Source organism: Sciurus carolinensis, chromosome 8, assembly GCF_902686445.1.
Source record: "Sciurus carolinensis chromosome 8, mSciCar1.2, whole genome shotgun sequence".
Classification (NCBI taxonomy): domain Eukaryota; kingdom Metazoa; phylum Chordata; class Mammalia; order Rodentia; family Sciuridae; genus Sciurus; species Sciurus carolinensis.
In genome coordinates, this window is record NC_062220.1 from 31125723 (window position 1) to 31141248 (window position 15526).

A 15526-nucleotide genomic window follows, 5' to 3' on the forward strand; every position below is an offset into this window, starting at 1 on the left:
TACTTATTGCAATTGAGCTTAATAGGTCTGGTTGAAAAAAATTTTTGCCCTTTCTTCAGGAAATCCGACTTATCGATTATGAGAAAATGGTGGATCATAGAGGGATACGAATAGTGGCATTTGGTCAGTGGGCAGGCGTGGCAGGTAGGTATGCCAGGCTTTTATGTCACTTTCTAAATTGCCTGAGGAGCAACTGTGTTTTCCTTTTTCTGTGGAAAGGGAATGTGAGTGTTTATTTCCACTGATAAAATTAAAATGGGAGGGTGCTGAAGGCTGGTGAATGTTGGAGGATTAGAGGAAGAAGATAAATCATTAAAATATATTATTATAAATGTTGAAAAAGAAAGTAGGTAAATGATAACACCTATGAACAGACTGGGGCATTCTAAAATGTTTGAAAGGGTAGAAGGAGAGATCAGTTTGGTGATGGGACATTGGAAAGTAGAAAATTAGGAGAAAAGAGAAAGGGAATAAAGGTACAGGGGCAGGAACCAACAAAGGAGCTTTCTAGAAGGGCTGAGAGCTGGAGTCTTGGAAAAACCTCTGCTTGACTTTTGTCCCAGCTAGTACTTTGAACTAGGTCTAGTTGAGAAACACTATGAAGTCATGACTCCCTCATAACAGAATACTGAAAGATCTATTGAGGAAGGTCATGACCTGGAGATTTGTTTGACCTTGTTATATGAAAATAGAAGACTCATTGTGGTTTTCTGTTTCATCTGGACAGGTTTGCTTTGTTTCTTGAGGTCAAACTCTTTTTAAATGGCATTTCTCAAAAAAATTTGGCTAATAGTATATTATTTAGTCATGTAAAATGTAAAAGGGCCTGGAGTCCTAGTATACTTTTATACATAACATTGTCTACCATTCACTCAAATGATTCTCCCTCAAATATGCTGAAAAACTTTTGAAGACTCTATACTTTTAGAAAGTAATAATTTCAGAAAATTCATAATTTTTCCTATTAGTATACCCTATCTACCTGCTTCTGAAATAGTAAAAAAAAAAAAAAAATCAAACAAAAATTTGAAACTATAACATTATTTTCATTTAAAACCAATTCAGTGGCTTGGAAGGCTAAGGTAGGAAGATTGCAAATTCAAAGCCAGCCTCAGCAACTTAGTGAGGTCTAAGCAACCTAGCTAGACCCTTTCTTAAAAACGAATAAATAATTAAATAAATAGTTCTGGGGATGTGACTCTGGTTAAGCACCCCTGGGTTCTACCTCTGTTACCCAAAAGAAAAACAAACAATTTATTATTTCCTCTTTAACCCTTCATATTTTTCCTTACCTAGTGCACAAATAAGTTCTATTAAAGTAACAAAAAACTAAATTTTATAGTACAGAAGGACTTATGGTAAGACCTCTGTTGATTACTTTCCCCAAACATGATGAATTAGACAGATCCTTGAAAGATACAAATTATGGGGGCTATCTGCACATGCAAGAACCTGGCCTTGGCTTTGATTGCCAAAATGGCAACAGCAACAACAACAAAATTACCAAAACCACCAAAAGAAAAAAAAAATAAACTAAGAAACTTGAATATCAGTGTATAAAATAAATTCTACTCATAGGTGTTTTTGAAGAGAAATGCAGTATTTTATATAAGCAATTTTTTTTGTATGTGTTCCATTCATCATAGCCTGGAAATCAAATGTCCGTCAAGAGAGAATGGATTAATAACTGCAGTGTGACTATAAAATAGAAAACTTCAGCATTAAAGAGGAACAAAATACTGTTACAGATCTCAAAACCATTATACCAAATGAAAGCAGACACCCAACAAGCGTGTATGCTTATTTCATTGATATGAAACAGTAGAAAAACTAGTGCATACAGGCAGAAATAGTAATAGTTGTCTAGGACCAGGACCTCCAAATAGACACATACAAAAGATGATTGGCTAGGCGAGAAATTGAAAAGAAAAATTCATGTTGGAGGTACAGACTTGGGGTCATCCACATAGTACTTGAAATTTAGAACTGGTTGAGATGACTTATAGAGAAAACATAGCTAGTGAGGAGCCCAGAATGGAATCCTAAGGGTGACTAACATAAAAAGATGAGCATAGGAAGAGGAGCCCACAAAATGGCAGGCTCAAACATTTCAAGTTAGGGATGCTGATTAGAGAGAGTGTTTCACTGAAGAAGATGTCTACAGTACCAAACACTTCTGGCAAGGAAGTGGAAATCAGAAAGGTGCCTACCAACTTAGCGATTTAGATAACTAACTGCTGGTGAATTTGATTTTGATATGGGAGAGATGGAAGCATGTTTACATGTTAATAAGAATGAATAAGTAGAGAGGGAATTCATTCAAATAGAGGAAGGATGAGTAGATTGGACAAAGGGGAATAAGGAGGAGAAAGAAGGGACAGGAAAAGAGAAGAACAGTGAATTGAATCTGATTGAACTTTCTTATGAGTATGCATGGATGTAGCATGGTGAGTCCTGGCATTGAGTGTATCCATGGGACATGAATTTGACAACAACAACAACAATAACAACAAAAAGTAAACTGTAAATGGATTGAAGAGGGATTGGTAGAGTGGAGGGAGGGGAGTGAGGGTTGGGGAGCATTGGGGACTGAATTAGAGTGGGTGGGGTCCCATGCTTTCGTGATTATGTCAGGGTATATCCTGGTGTTATGTATAACTAAAAATAATAATTTTTTTTTTTAAAGGATGAACCAGTAGAAAGGAATAGGTAGTGGTTCAAGATAAGGGAGTTGTTCAAGAGTAAATTCCCTGTGGATAAGGGAAGGGATGGAATCTTTAGTTAAGGTGGAGAGATTAACCCTGGGTGAGAAGAGGACACCCCACTTTATCAGGATCAACAGTAGAGGGATAAATGAGATTCAGCTGTGTTAGGGCATTGGCTGACAGAAAACCAAGGAGATAGATAAGATCTACTGAGACCCCTTCCAAATCTGAGCTACTATGTCTATGCTTCCCTAGGCACTGAGCTTGTGGACAAATGGGCAAAAAGAAAAATTTATCCTTTCTCTTGTTTAATGCCTGTGAGTAGAATTTTTTTTTTACACTGATATTCAATGTCCCTCAATTAATGGTCTTTCTGTTGGTCTGATTCTGCAATAGGGATGATCAACATTTTACATGGAATGGGTTTAAGGCTTCTTGCTTTGGGACATCACACACCTTTTATGGTGAGAGATATTTCTTTTGTTTATTTTTTTTGAAAATATACATAACATTTTAAGAATAGGAAAATATGTCAGCTACTAGACTAACTTGAATTGCATGTGCTTGCTTTCAGCATCTTGGCATGGCTCATAACTACAGGAATAGCAGCCAGGCCGTGCAAGCTGTCCGTGATGCTGGCTATGAAATATCACTGGGTTTAATGCCAAAGTCGATAGGGCCCTTAACATTTGTGTTTACAGGGACTGGTAATGTATCCAAGGTAAATTTCACCTGTCTTCCTTCTGTAAAGTGATCAGAAACTCTGAAGTTGGGCATTTTGTGAATATTTCAAATAGAATGAATGGACATTCTATTTTCAGTTCTTCTAATTACCTACATACTTTTCTTATAACAAAGAACAATAATGGTCCAAACATTTCTTTGCTTTTAGTTGATTCTCAGCTATCAGAGGTTTGGAGTACTCTTTCTTTCTCTCCTCTCTATCTCTCCTCCATTTTCACTCCCTTTCTTCCCTGAAATACTAATTGTTAACTGTGTAATACTGTTCTTAGGGTGATTTATTTTTTCTTCATCACTGAAATGTCTAAAAGTTTGGGGGTAACTCTAGGACATACATTTTTCAAGACTACTTGGCGTTTTTGCCAGTAAGCTATTAGGAAGAGTAATTCAAGACTGGAATTAATACTTCCTCTTGAGGTGGTTTTTAGAATATATTTGTAATTTCCCAAAGAAACTTAAAATTGAAAAATAGACCTTCAGTGAAAATATGTTACAAAGAAGACATCTCTGCAAATACTATATTGTGAGGTAGTCATCAGAATTTTTCTTCTGTAGGAAATAGTTTTCCCATTTGCCATAATTTCTGCAATGGATAAAAAAGTAGAATTAGAAATATTGTATTGTACCTACATTTCTACACACTATTGTTTCTTTTCTGAGTAACTTTAGTTAAAAAAAAAAAAAGGGTCTAAAGCCCCTTCTAATGCATGCTTTCAAAACTGGAATAGAAGTTGGTTTTCAGGCTGTGTGCAAGAAGCTCATCTGTACTTTTATGCTGCAGCTCTGGTAGCAGGGCCAGGCAAGTTCAGCTATAAAATTGTGGGGAAAACAATTGGAATTTTTGCAGGAAACTGTGTTGGCTCTTTATATTTTAGATGTTTGCTCATGCCTTATTTACAGGGAGCTCAAGAAATCTTTAATGAACTGCCCTGTGAATATGTGGAGCCCCATGAATTAAAAGAAGTTTCCCAAACTGGAGGTAAGGGGAGGGGGAAGATTGTCTTTACCTTTTTATAGTATTTGCGTTATAATGTTTTATCACCATGAGTCGTTACCATGTGTCATCCAGTTTGCTAATTTCTTTTTCCTCTGCAAGACCTCAGAAAAGTGTATGGGACGGTGTTAAGTCGACATCATCATCTTGTCAGGAAAACAGATGGTGTGTATGACCCTGTAGAGTATGACAAACATCCTGAGCGGTACATAAGTCGTTTTAATACTGATGTGAGTATCACATTCAGCTTGGGAGTTGTTGCTTATGGTGCACTGTAGTTAGGTTCTCTTCAGGAGAGAAATTATGAATGTGTACATTGGTTTTCACTTCTTCATAACGCTTGCTGTGAGTCCTCCATGTATCATGAGTTGGTCTTGAGAATTGCTGGCTTTTACTGGTATTCAGAGTGGCCCTTACTTAGTGGTTTTGGGGTTTCTGTGGGCATGCTCTTTGGTTTGATGTCTGTTTCTACATCAGGTCTGCATGTGCCCCAAAACTTTTAACCATTTTCTATGGATTGCTTATTCTGTCTAATCCAGGATTAGTTACTCCTTTTGCAAAGTACAACGTCTATGAGGTTTAGACATTGGTTTATCCCTTCTGTGGCCACAAATTGTGATCATAAACTCAGCTTGTGCATTAGCTTTCCATTGCTATTTTAAAGAACACCAAGTACAGACTAACTTTATAAAGAATAGCAGTTTATTAAGCACAGTAGTTTGGCAGACCAAATGACTTGACTTGGACTCTGGTGATGGTCCCCATCAGCTGCATCACATTGTGGTGGGAGAGCAAGTGTCCCTCTGTCCATGCAGCTTCTTTCCCGTTCCTATAAAGCCACCAGGATTTAATCTTGGGGGCTTCACTATGTTGGCCTAATCCAATCTACTCAATTACTAAAGGCTCCTACTATAAATACCATGGTTGGATTCAGTTTCCACTCTCTGAAAAGCAATAATGTAAAATGGAGGGGTTAGACTTCTGCATGAGTTCAGAGGAATGAACCATGTTTAAACCATAGCATTCCATTTCTGGCTTACCCAAACTCATGTCCTCACATTCAGCATTTCATCCCCAATGGTTCCAAAGGCTTAACTCGCCCAGCATTAATGCAAAGTCCCAGTTGCATCTGGGACTCATGGCAAACTCCTCCAGCTAAATACTTCCAAGACAAAATGAAAGGATAGGCCCAGGGTATACATTCTATTCCAAAAGCAGGGAACAGGCAAGCAAAAAGGGATAATTGACCTGAAGTAAGACTGAAATCCAGCAGGCAGGCATTAAATCCTAAAGTACCAAAGTCCAGCATGGCAGGCACACTGGGACCTGAGTTGGACCCCTAGGGCCTTGGGCAGCTCTACCCAGCTGACTTTGTTGGTCCACATGGCTGCGCTCATGAACTGCACACTGATGCCTGCAGCTCTCCATGGCTTTTGTGGCATGCTGCCTATAGTTCTCCTTAGCAACTGTTGCACATTTTGGGTTGCTCTACCTTTCTGGGGTCCCTTCTTTGGTTCTACTCCCACATCCCCAATAGGCATCATACTATCGGGGGTCCCCAGAGGGACTTCAGCCCTGCATAAAATTATTGTCTGGTTTCCCAGGCTTTCCTTTGAAATCTCAGAGGAAGCCTTCATGATCCCATAATGCTCCACTTAAAGCACTCTTGACTTTTTCTAGCCTGCTCCTCCAAACTCTTTCAACCTCTGCCACTCAGTTCCAGAGCTTCCTAAACATATCTAGGTATAGTTACAGTAAAAATTGCCACACTCAGTACCCATTTTTAAAATTTAGTTAGCTTTGCATTACTACAACAAAATACTGGAATCAACTTATTTTAAAAGAGGAAATATTTATTTAGCTCACAATTTTAGTGGTTTAAGCCCAAGATGGGGCAGCCCCATTGCTTTGGTTTCAGGTGAGGACCAATGACAGTTGACAATGGTGGAAACACATGACAGAGTGAGCACCACCATCTTGACTTGGAATAGAGAGAGAGAGAAGGCAGAAGGCACCAAAGTCTTTTTTTCTTTTCTTTTTTTTTTTAATTTGTTTTTTAATTTTACAGATTGCTTTTGGATTCATTGTACACAAATGGGGTACAACTTTTCTTCTCTGTGATTGTGCACAATGTAGAGTCATACCATTCGTGTAATCATACATGTACATAGGGTAATGATGTCTGTCTCATTCCACCATCTTTCATACCCTTGCCCCCTCCTCCCTCTCATTTCCCTCTACATAATCTAAAGTTCCTAAATTCTTCTCTTCCCTTCACCCACCCCCACCTCCACTATGTATCATCATCCACTTATCAGAGAAAACATTTGGTCTTTGGTTTTTTGAGCTTGGCTTATTTCACTTAGCATGATATTCTCCCAAAGTCTTTTTTACTTGGGGTACTGGGGATTGAACTCAGGGGCACTTTACCACTGAGCTACATCCCCAGCTCTATTTTGTATTTTATTTAGAGACAGGGTCTCACTGAGTTGCTTAGAGCCTTGCTTTTGCTGAAGTTGACTTTGAACTTGAGATCCTCCTGCCTCAGCCTCCTGAGCCGCTGGGATTACAGGGCATGCACCTCACTGTGCCCAGCTGAAATATCCCCATTAGGGGCACACTCCCAGGGACCTAAAGACCTCCAAATAGGCTCTATCTCTAAAAAATTCTATCCCCTTCCAACTAGTGCCATGGGCTGGGAATAAAGCTTTTAACACATGGGTCTCCTGGGGCATTCTACATCCAAACCATAGGAGCCAGACATCTTAAAATGCACGATTGCTTACAAAGGGCCAGAGGGAGATAGTGTGGCTACATCATCATTGTACAAGAGAGCTACTTACACATCAAGTCCTTCTGATGGGGACCCACTGTGTTTCTAAGAAACACATTTTATTTAATTATCTATTTATTTTTGGCACTGGGAATTGAACCCAGAAGTGCTTAACCACTAAGCCACATCCCAAACCCTTTTTTATTTTTTATTTTGAGACAGAACCTCTCTAGGTTGCTGAGATAAGCCTTGAACTTGCAATCTTCCTGCCTCAGCCTTCCAAGTTGCTGGGATTAAAGGCATGCGCCACCATACTCAGCTTAAGAAATCCAATTTTATTTTTTGTTTTGTAGCTATTAGTCATTAGTCATGAATTCATCCTCTTCAAAATAAACTAACAAACTAAAAATTAAGCACACGAAAAATGTACATGTGTATTGTGAAAACAAATGCTCTACATAATGTTTGATTCTGGCATGAAATTTAGCTACGATAGCATGGACTGCATGTTACAGAGAAGGACTCTTACCTTCAGTTTGAGATGCTTGAGTTTCATGCAAAATGTTTGGGACTAATTTTAAACTGAAAAATTTTGAATCTAGTAAATTTCTACCCACTCATATCCCCTGTCGTGGAGGTATGGTGACTGGATGTATCCCGAGACTTGTAATGACCTAGTTACCATGTATGCAGTACATTTCTCCATTGAGTTACAGATGTTATCTGATTTGATCTTTACAGCATTCTTTTGAGGAATGGGGTGTATATTATCCCCATCTAACAGGTAAGGAAAACAGAGCCCAGCAAAGTTGAGGTGGTATGATTTAGATCATACTCCACTGGTATTTGTTCTAGGTTACTTTATTTTCTGTTCTTTGCTATGCAATGAACAAAACTATTAGTGTATTTATTATGTTCATATTTTCCTGTGTAATAGGGGTAATTCTAGTTTGAAATCTGGGAGGGTATTATTATCTTTGCTTCAAAAGGTTGTCATTGGCCTGGATAATAAAAACATTCATTAGAAGTAACTATTTCTCCGGGATTTTATTGATAGATAGCACACTGTATTGAAATAAGCTATTTCCTGTTTTGTCGAACGTGGAATTTCCTTTGCAGATTGCACCCTATACAACTTGTTTAATTAATGGAATCTACTGGGAACAAAACACTCCTCGCCTACTAACCCGCCACGATGCTCAAAGTCTCTTGGCTCCAGTCAAGTCCTCAGTTGCTGCTGTTGAAGGGTGCCCTGCATTACCTCACAGGTAAGGATTTTACTTCAGCACTAATGGCAATTTTTGGTAGCAGTCAAAATTATAATGTTCCTACATATCAGAGAACTTGGTCGTTTATGACTGACTTGCCCTCTTAGCGTCATTTGGCACAGTTAACCCTCCCTCCTTAAAACTCTCTTCTGACTCCTGCCATTTCGTAAGGATCTTGAGGGGAACCTTCTTGGAAGTCTTCCCTTGCTTCCCCATTCCCATCTCTTTCTCATGTTTTTCTTTTCTTTTTCCCTCCTAAATTCATGATCATTTATTTTCCTGTGTTTTCTTTTTCCTATGAGAACTTAATTTCCTTAAAGATAGGTATCATTTCTTTTGGCCATAAGCACTGGGCACATTGCCTGATATAGAATAGGCATTCAAAGAATTATTAAATGTTGAATAAATGAATGAATGAATCAATCAATGTTTGTGGAACAACTTGTCTGCCTAACACTGTTAAACTAAGGGATAGAGAAGAGTAAAACGATGGATTTGCTGCTCTCAGGCATGCAGCTGCCATTAGGCACAGGATCAGAGTATCAACGATATCACCAGTTTTTAAAGAAAGTGGGAGCACTAGTAACTGAACACCAGGGTTCTCCCCTTGGTAAGTGCAAAGCTCACAAGCACAACCAGAAGATAAAAAAAGTGAAGAAAAGTTTCTTACTGCAGTTAGTAAGGAGAACACTGGGGATAATTCCCTGAGCAAAGATAGCAAGGGTCATTTTGGGAAACTCGTGTATATTCATATAGGAAAGACTTGGCATCATCATTCTATGTGAGACATGCTCAGTTTGAGGTCATCTTCCTACATTGCATGTTCAATAGATGGAATGGGAATGCCTCTGGACAGAGAAGTTAATAATATAATGAACAAAGTTAAGGTCACCTAAAAAGCATGGGTCAGAATGATGTGCCAATTTTGGCTAGTTCCTTAGAAGTTTCTCTGCAGGACCTTATGTGAAACAAACAAAGAGATAAAAAACATCTTTGAAGTTTTATTAACAGTCATTTAAAAGGGCAGCAGACCTCCAGGCCTATAAACATAGAAAAGTGTCCCTAACATTACCTTTCTTGTGGCTAACACACTGGACTGTAAAGCAAGGTCTTACAGGGGAGAAATGAGGAAAAGGAGAATTTGAAGTGATCGGATGGGTAAATATGGAACCACTAAAGTATGATAAAGTATAATTATTTTTTACAGGTAATATTGGGAATATCTATCACCATTTTATTTTATTTTATTTTTTTATTTTTACAGACTGCATTTTGATTCATTGTATACAAAATGAGTGGGACAGTCTATCCCTGGTATACATTTATGTAGGCATGTGGTAATTGGAGATTGTATAGGAAAATTATGACCAACCTCTGAAGGCTTTCAAATGCTAGACTAAAACTTTTGTTCATAATCTTAGAGATTTCCATGTAATTACATGTACAATTATATAGTACAGTCATTTGTATCTAGGGGGGATTGTTTGTAGAACTCTGTGAATATCACTATCTGCAGATGCTCAAGTCCCTTATATAAAATAGTGTGCCCTTGGACATAATCTATGCATGTCTCCTTTACACTAGATCACTTATGCTCCCTAATACAATGAAAATGCTGTGTAAATAGCATATTATTGTTTGCTGAATTGTTTGGGGAATAATGACAAGGAAAGATATTTTGATCAGAGGTGTAATTTCTTTTACAAATATCTTTGAGTCTTGGTTGAATACATGGATGTGGAACCCATGATGTAGAGGGCCCACTGTACTAAGCAAGTGAAAGTAGTGTATTTGAACCTGTATGATTTATTTAGAGATGGTTAACTGGGTTAACTTTAACCAGTCTGCTGTCAATGATTTCTCTAGGGAAGGTATTTTTCACTTTTATTTAGTTTCTCATTCCCTCCTTTTCTCCTTCCCTCCCTCAATTCCTTCTTTTTTTCTTTTTTCTTGTAAAGACTAAACTATATACTGGGATGATTCTCTGTATCCCAGAACCTCACAGTGTCTTAAAGACTGAACTATAGGAAAAAGGGACCATGTGCCTGGAAAATATTTGGCATCCGCATTGAACATTGTTCCAAGCATCTTTCATTTCTATTCATTATTAGTCTTGTTGGAAGCTTCAGAATTCCATCCTCTTGTCTAAGTACTGATATTGATTTCAGACTTGTGGCAATATGTGACATTTCAGCGGACACAGGAGGATCTATAGATTTTATGACCGAGTGTACTACCATAGAGCATCCTTTTTGCATGTATGACGCTGACCAGCATATTATTCATGACAGGTAAGTTTGTTAAAGCTGTTAGATGGCGAGAGATGAATAATAATACATCACTTCCTTACCTTGATATACGAATCTAAAGTACTCCGTTTTACTTTTTTTTTATGAAGGCATGCATATTTGGAGAGAGACACTCAAGCATATTAAAATTTTTGATGGAAAAACTACATGCAAATTTGAACACTTCAATACATATATACTATTTAAGGGGGAGATGGATTACTAAAGAAGGAAAAAATTTTGTTTATATTCTTAGATAATTTTGTACAGAATTACAAATACTAATGAAGCAAATATAGTGGAGGAGATATCAGGAGAAGTTAGAGCTTACAAATAACGTTTTTGTACATCTGAATAAAGCATATTGCTTTTCCTAGTGTTGAAGGTTCTGGGATTCTGATGTGTTCAATTGACAATTTGCCAGCACAACTTCCAATTGAAGCTACAGAATACTTTGGAGACATGCTTTACCCTTATGTTGAAGAAATGGTAAGCAGATTCGTAGGCTAGCAACATCGCTGGCTTTAAATAAAATTGTGGAGCAATCTTATGAATGTTCTGGTCTTCTGTCTCTAAGAAATCTGTTGCAAAATGAAATGCCAGCCTGTCCCCAAAGTACTTACTGATACATTTTTATTTTACATATTCTGCGTACTTGGTTCACAAGGAACAGAAGCATATCACTGCCTTCAAGCTTATTTACTTTAGTCTCTTGTTACAGTTTGTTAAGGTTGTTCATGATAGGAGATAAACCTTGATTTGTTGTTATTATTTTTTTCAGTAGTGAGGATTAAACCCAGAGGCACTCTACCACTGAAAAACATCTCCAGTCCTTTTTATTTTTTTATTTTGAGACAAGATCTTGCTAAGTTGCCCAGACCAGTCTTGAACTTATGATCCTCCTGCTTCATCTTTGAGAGTAACTGGAATTACTACCATGTACCAGCAAGCCTTGCTTTATTTTCCAATTCTTGCTGTCCAGGTCAATTCATATCGAGGTATTCTTACTGTGCTATGACTAAGAGATGTGAAAAGTAAGATATACAGGAAATCATATTGGTGTTAGCCAGTATTGCTTAATAAAGCAACAGCTTTTGTGGTGATCTTACACTTTCTTCTGTGATCAGTGATGGACTACTGAAATACTGTGTTTTCTAAATTCCATTTTCTTTCCCAAAGAAAGTCTCACTTTGGCATTTATCTTGTGCTTGTACCGTTGCACTTTTCTTGCTAATTGCTGTCTGCCTGTGGCAATGATTCCAGAGTTGGGAATGGTGACTCTTGCTCTTCTCACACCCTCACTCAGGTGTTCTCGGGCCAAGATGGGGCGATAGTCAGTGGAGCCAGAACAAGTCAAATTTCCAGTCTACCATCACCATCTTTGAATAACCCATGAGCTAAGAAGAAATAACAGAAAAATTTAGAAAACATTTTTAGTTCAAAAATATTTAAACAGCATATCGAACTTCGTGGGGCACAGATAAAGTGGCACTATTTTCTTTTAAATAGTATTCCACTTTGACCCTTCTTTGTTTTCTCTCTTGAAAAATGCCAGCAAGAAGATGCAGCAGCCTTTGGAAAATTCAGACAGGCAGTGTTATCATGGTTGGGTGCAACACTGCATCTTCTGTGTGCCAGGCAGTGTTCAAAAAACTGGTTCCATTTTGACTCTGAATGCTCATAAGAACCCAGTCAGGAAAGTGCCATTGCTAAGACCATTTACCAATTAAGAAACAGAAGCTTAGAGAAGTTGAGACTGTGAAGAGTTCCTGATGGGTGCTGGACCTGCGATGTGTCTTGGCATTGGTGTTGAGGGATTAAAGTAGCAGGAGAGTACATATGCCAGGTTCTCTGGGAACTATCTACTTGCTTTATGGCCTTGAATAGAGAACTCACTACCTTTCTGAGCCTCAGACATTTCCCTTAACAAAAGGAAGTGCTGGTAATATATTACCTTAATGTCTCTGCAGTCCTAATATTCTGAAATTGTAAATGTTTAAGTGACTGTAGAGTATATGTACAGAAAAAATTAGTAAATTTTCCCAGATGCTTGCCTTTTTTGATGCTTTCCATTCATTTCCTTTTAGCTTGATTTCCTTGCAGACTGAACTTCTTAATTTAGCACTTTTTAAAGTACTGACTTGCTGGTAACAGATTCTTTTGGTTACCCTTTATATTAATAGAGAATGTTTCATATTCTCTTTTATGCTAATAAGCCCACCCTGTGATTTAAAAAAAAATCAAATATTGTATTTTCAGTTCTAGAATTGCCATATTTTGGAAGTTTTCAATTTCCTTGTTAAGAAGTTCTATCTTTTCATTTCTCTTGAGTGTATTTTTGTTTATTCTATAGAGCATAGTCATAAAAACTACTTTATAATCTTTATTTTTGTCCTTCTTATCTGCAGGAGGAATATTCTAAGACCCTCAGTGGATACCTGAAACCATGGATAGCACTGTTATGTTCTGTGCTTTTAGTTATAGATATGTACCCATGTAAGGGGGTTTTTGTTGTTTTGAGATTGGCACTTGCTATTTTTCCAGGCAGGTCTTGAACTCTGATCCTTCTGCCTTAGCCTTCTGAGCCACTGGGATTATAGGTGTACACCACCACATTTGACTCTGACATAGTTTAATTGTTAAATCAAGCATAATAAGATATTAATAATAACAACCAGTAATGTAATAGAATAATTATAAAAATATACTGTAATAGTTATATCAGTGTGTTCTCTCTCAAAATTTCTTATTGCCCTGTACGTGGTCGTTTTCTTGTGGTGATGCCCATGAGATGAGATGAAGTGAGGCAAATTGCCTGGGTACTGTCACAGCAATAGAATACTACATAAGGATTACTTGAACATGAGCACGGCAGTACCACCTCAAATGATCCCATAACCAAGATAGCGTGACCTTCAAGTGGGTAGCATACACGGTGTGGATAGAGAAGAAAATGGGATGATTCCCTTCCCTGGTGGAATGAGGAAGGACAGTGTGAAATTACCTCATGTTTCTCAGAATGGTGTTTGATTTAAAACGTATGAATTGTTTATTTCAGGGATTTTCTAATATTTTCAAACTGTGATTGACTAAGGGTAGCTAAAACCATGGAAAGTAAATCCATGGATAAGGGGGCTCCATTGTATCTTACCTTGCAACCTTCAGGGTAAACTTGGGATTGAACCTTGTGGATTGTGTCTTCCTTTGAGAATGGGTCATGTTTTTCTACTTGTCATAAATTGAGTGATTTGGGGCTGTGTCCTGAATGAGATAAATATTTTGCTGTGGAGATTCCGGATTGTTATAATTCTCTGAAAAGTGTTGATCATTAATTTTTTAAAGCAATTATTTTGGTTAGAGGCTAAAAATTCTATCTCCCCTGTGGAAGGGAGCAGTTCAAATAAAACTTCAGCTCTTTTATCTTTCACTGGCAGGCCTGTAGTCTGGCCTTTACTTCCTCAATTTAAGGTCCTTAGAGACTCAGAGAAATTTACATGGAAGCTGGACAGTCCTTTTACTGATTCTATCTTTTTTGATATTTATCCTCTTACACTGGAGACTGTGGTTGCTGTGGGCCCCCTCATTGTGACTTTAAATCAGAAAGTTGGTGCACTTTCAACATGTTTTCACCCATCACTCTGTGTGGTTTGTCCTCAAAGCAGTGCCCATATAATGGACAACTCCATTATTGCTCTGGTGCTTCCTCCATGTTTTGATACTTCTCCACAAACTGCTGGCTACTCTTCATTCTCTGAAGCCCCCAGTGTAGTTTTTTTGTTGCTTGTGTTTTGTCCAAAGCTCATTTTTGTTATCTGTAAGAATGGTGGTCTCCAAGAGCTTAGTCTATACCTAAAACAAAACTCTCTGGTCCTGAACAAGTATATTGAATCAAGTTGGCTCTAGCAGAGTTTTAGTGTAGCTGGAAGAGCTACTAGAGAATCTTGGCCATAAGTCATATTTTTGAAGACTAAAATTAAGGAATTCAGCACAATTCTTACCTTATTAGTTTAGGTTATAGAAGATATTAAATATTAATGTGTCTTGTAGATGAAAATGGCTATTAATTTCTTGGCCTATCTTTTCATTTCACTGTTATAACATCATCTTCCACTCAAAGAAGTTGTAACAAGCCTTTTTAAATTCACAAATTATGTCTCAAAGTTCTAAATGTAAGTTTATTTCTATTGTACTTTAGAGCACACATTTTTATTCTTGTTTGTCCTTAATAAAAATTGTCATTCACTCAGTACAGTTCATCTTTAATGGATGTTAGGAGAAAAACAAATCAGCTCCATGAATTTGCACTAAAATGTGACTGAGAATTAGTCCATGTAACTCATTATGAGAATGAGTGTATTAATAAACACAATTTTTATTATAGACAAAATATAAATACAAATTTTTAATATTATGTGAAATAGATCCATATAAAATTCAGAATTATCACTGATAAGTGATACATAAGAGTACGACATGATAACATCACAAAGAAACCCCTGGGAACACTACATAAGTCAAAAGTAGAACATTATTAGCATCCCGGAAACCCCTGTTCTTCTCCTAGCACTATTCTCTCTCTTCTTCCTAAGCGTACCCACTATCTTGACTTCTAATGGTGGACAAGTTTTCTGTCTTTTGAAAGTCATATAGATGTTCTATGTACCAATTCATTAATCTTCCCTTTGGCTGTGTCACTTGCTGACTGAATTATTAACCTTAATTTTTAAAATTTTATAATCTAATGGAAATTTCTATTT

At 37.4% G+C, this 15526-nt stretch overlaps 1 protein-coding gene across 5 annotated transcripts in view; it reads left to right on the forward strand.

The window, feature by feature from the left end:
• Positions 1-15526, forward strand: part of Aass (aminoadipate-semialdehyde synthase) — a 58827-nt gene that overhangs the window by 16565 nt on the left and 26736 nt on the right. For 4 of the 5 annotated variants that reach the window (XM_047561424.1, XM_047561425.1, XM_047561426.1 and 1 more), the window contains 8 exons: positions 60-144; positions 3102-3169; positions 3280-3426; positions 4347-4425; positions 4543-4670; positions 8333-8481; positions 10650-10772; positions 11147-11258. In XM_047561424.1, coding sequence (XP_047417380.1) covers positions 60-144; positions 3102-3169; positions 3280-3426; positions 4347-4425; positions 4543-4670; positions 8333-8481; positions 10650-10772; positions 11147-11258 — 891 coding nt within the window. The remainder of the gene's footprint in view (positions 1-59; positions 145-3101; positions 3170-3279; positions 3427-4346; positions 4426-4542; positions 4671-8332; positions 8482-10649; positions 10773-11146; positions 11259-15526) is intronic. The other variant, XM_047561429.1, reaches the window with a different exon arrangement.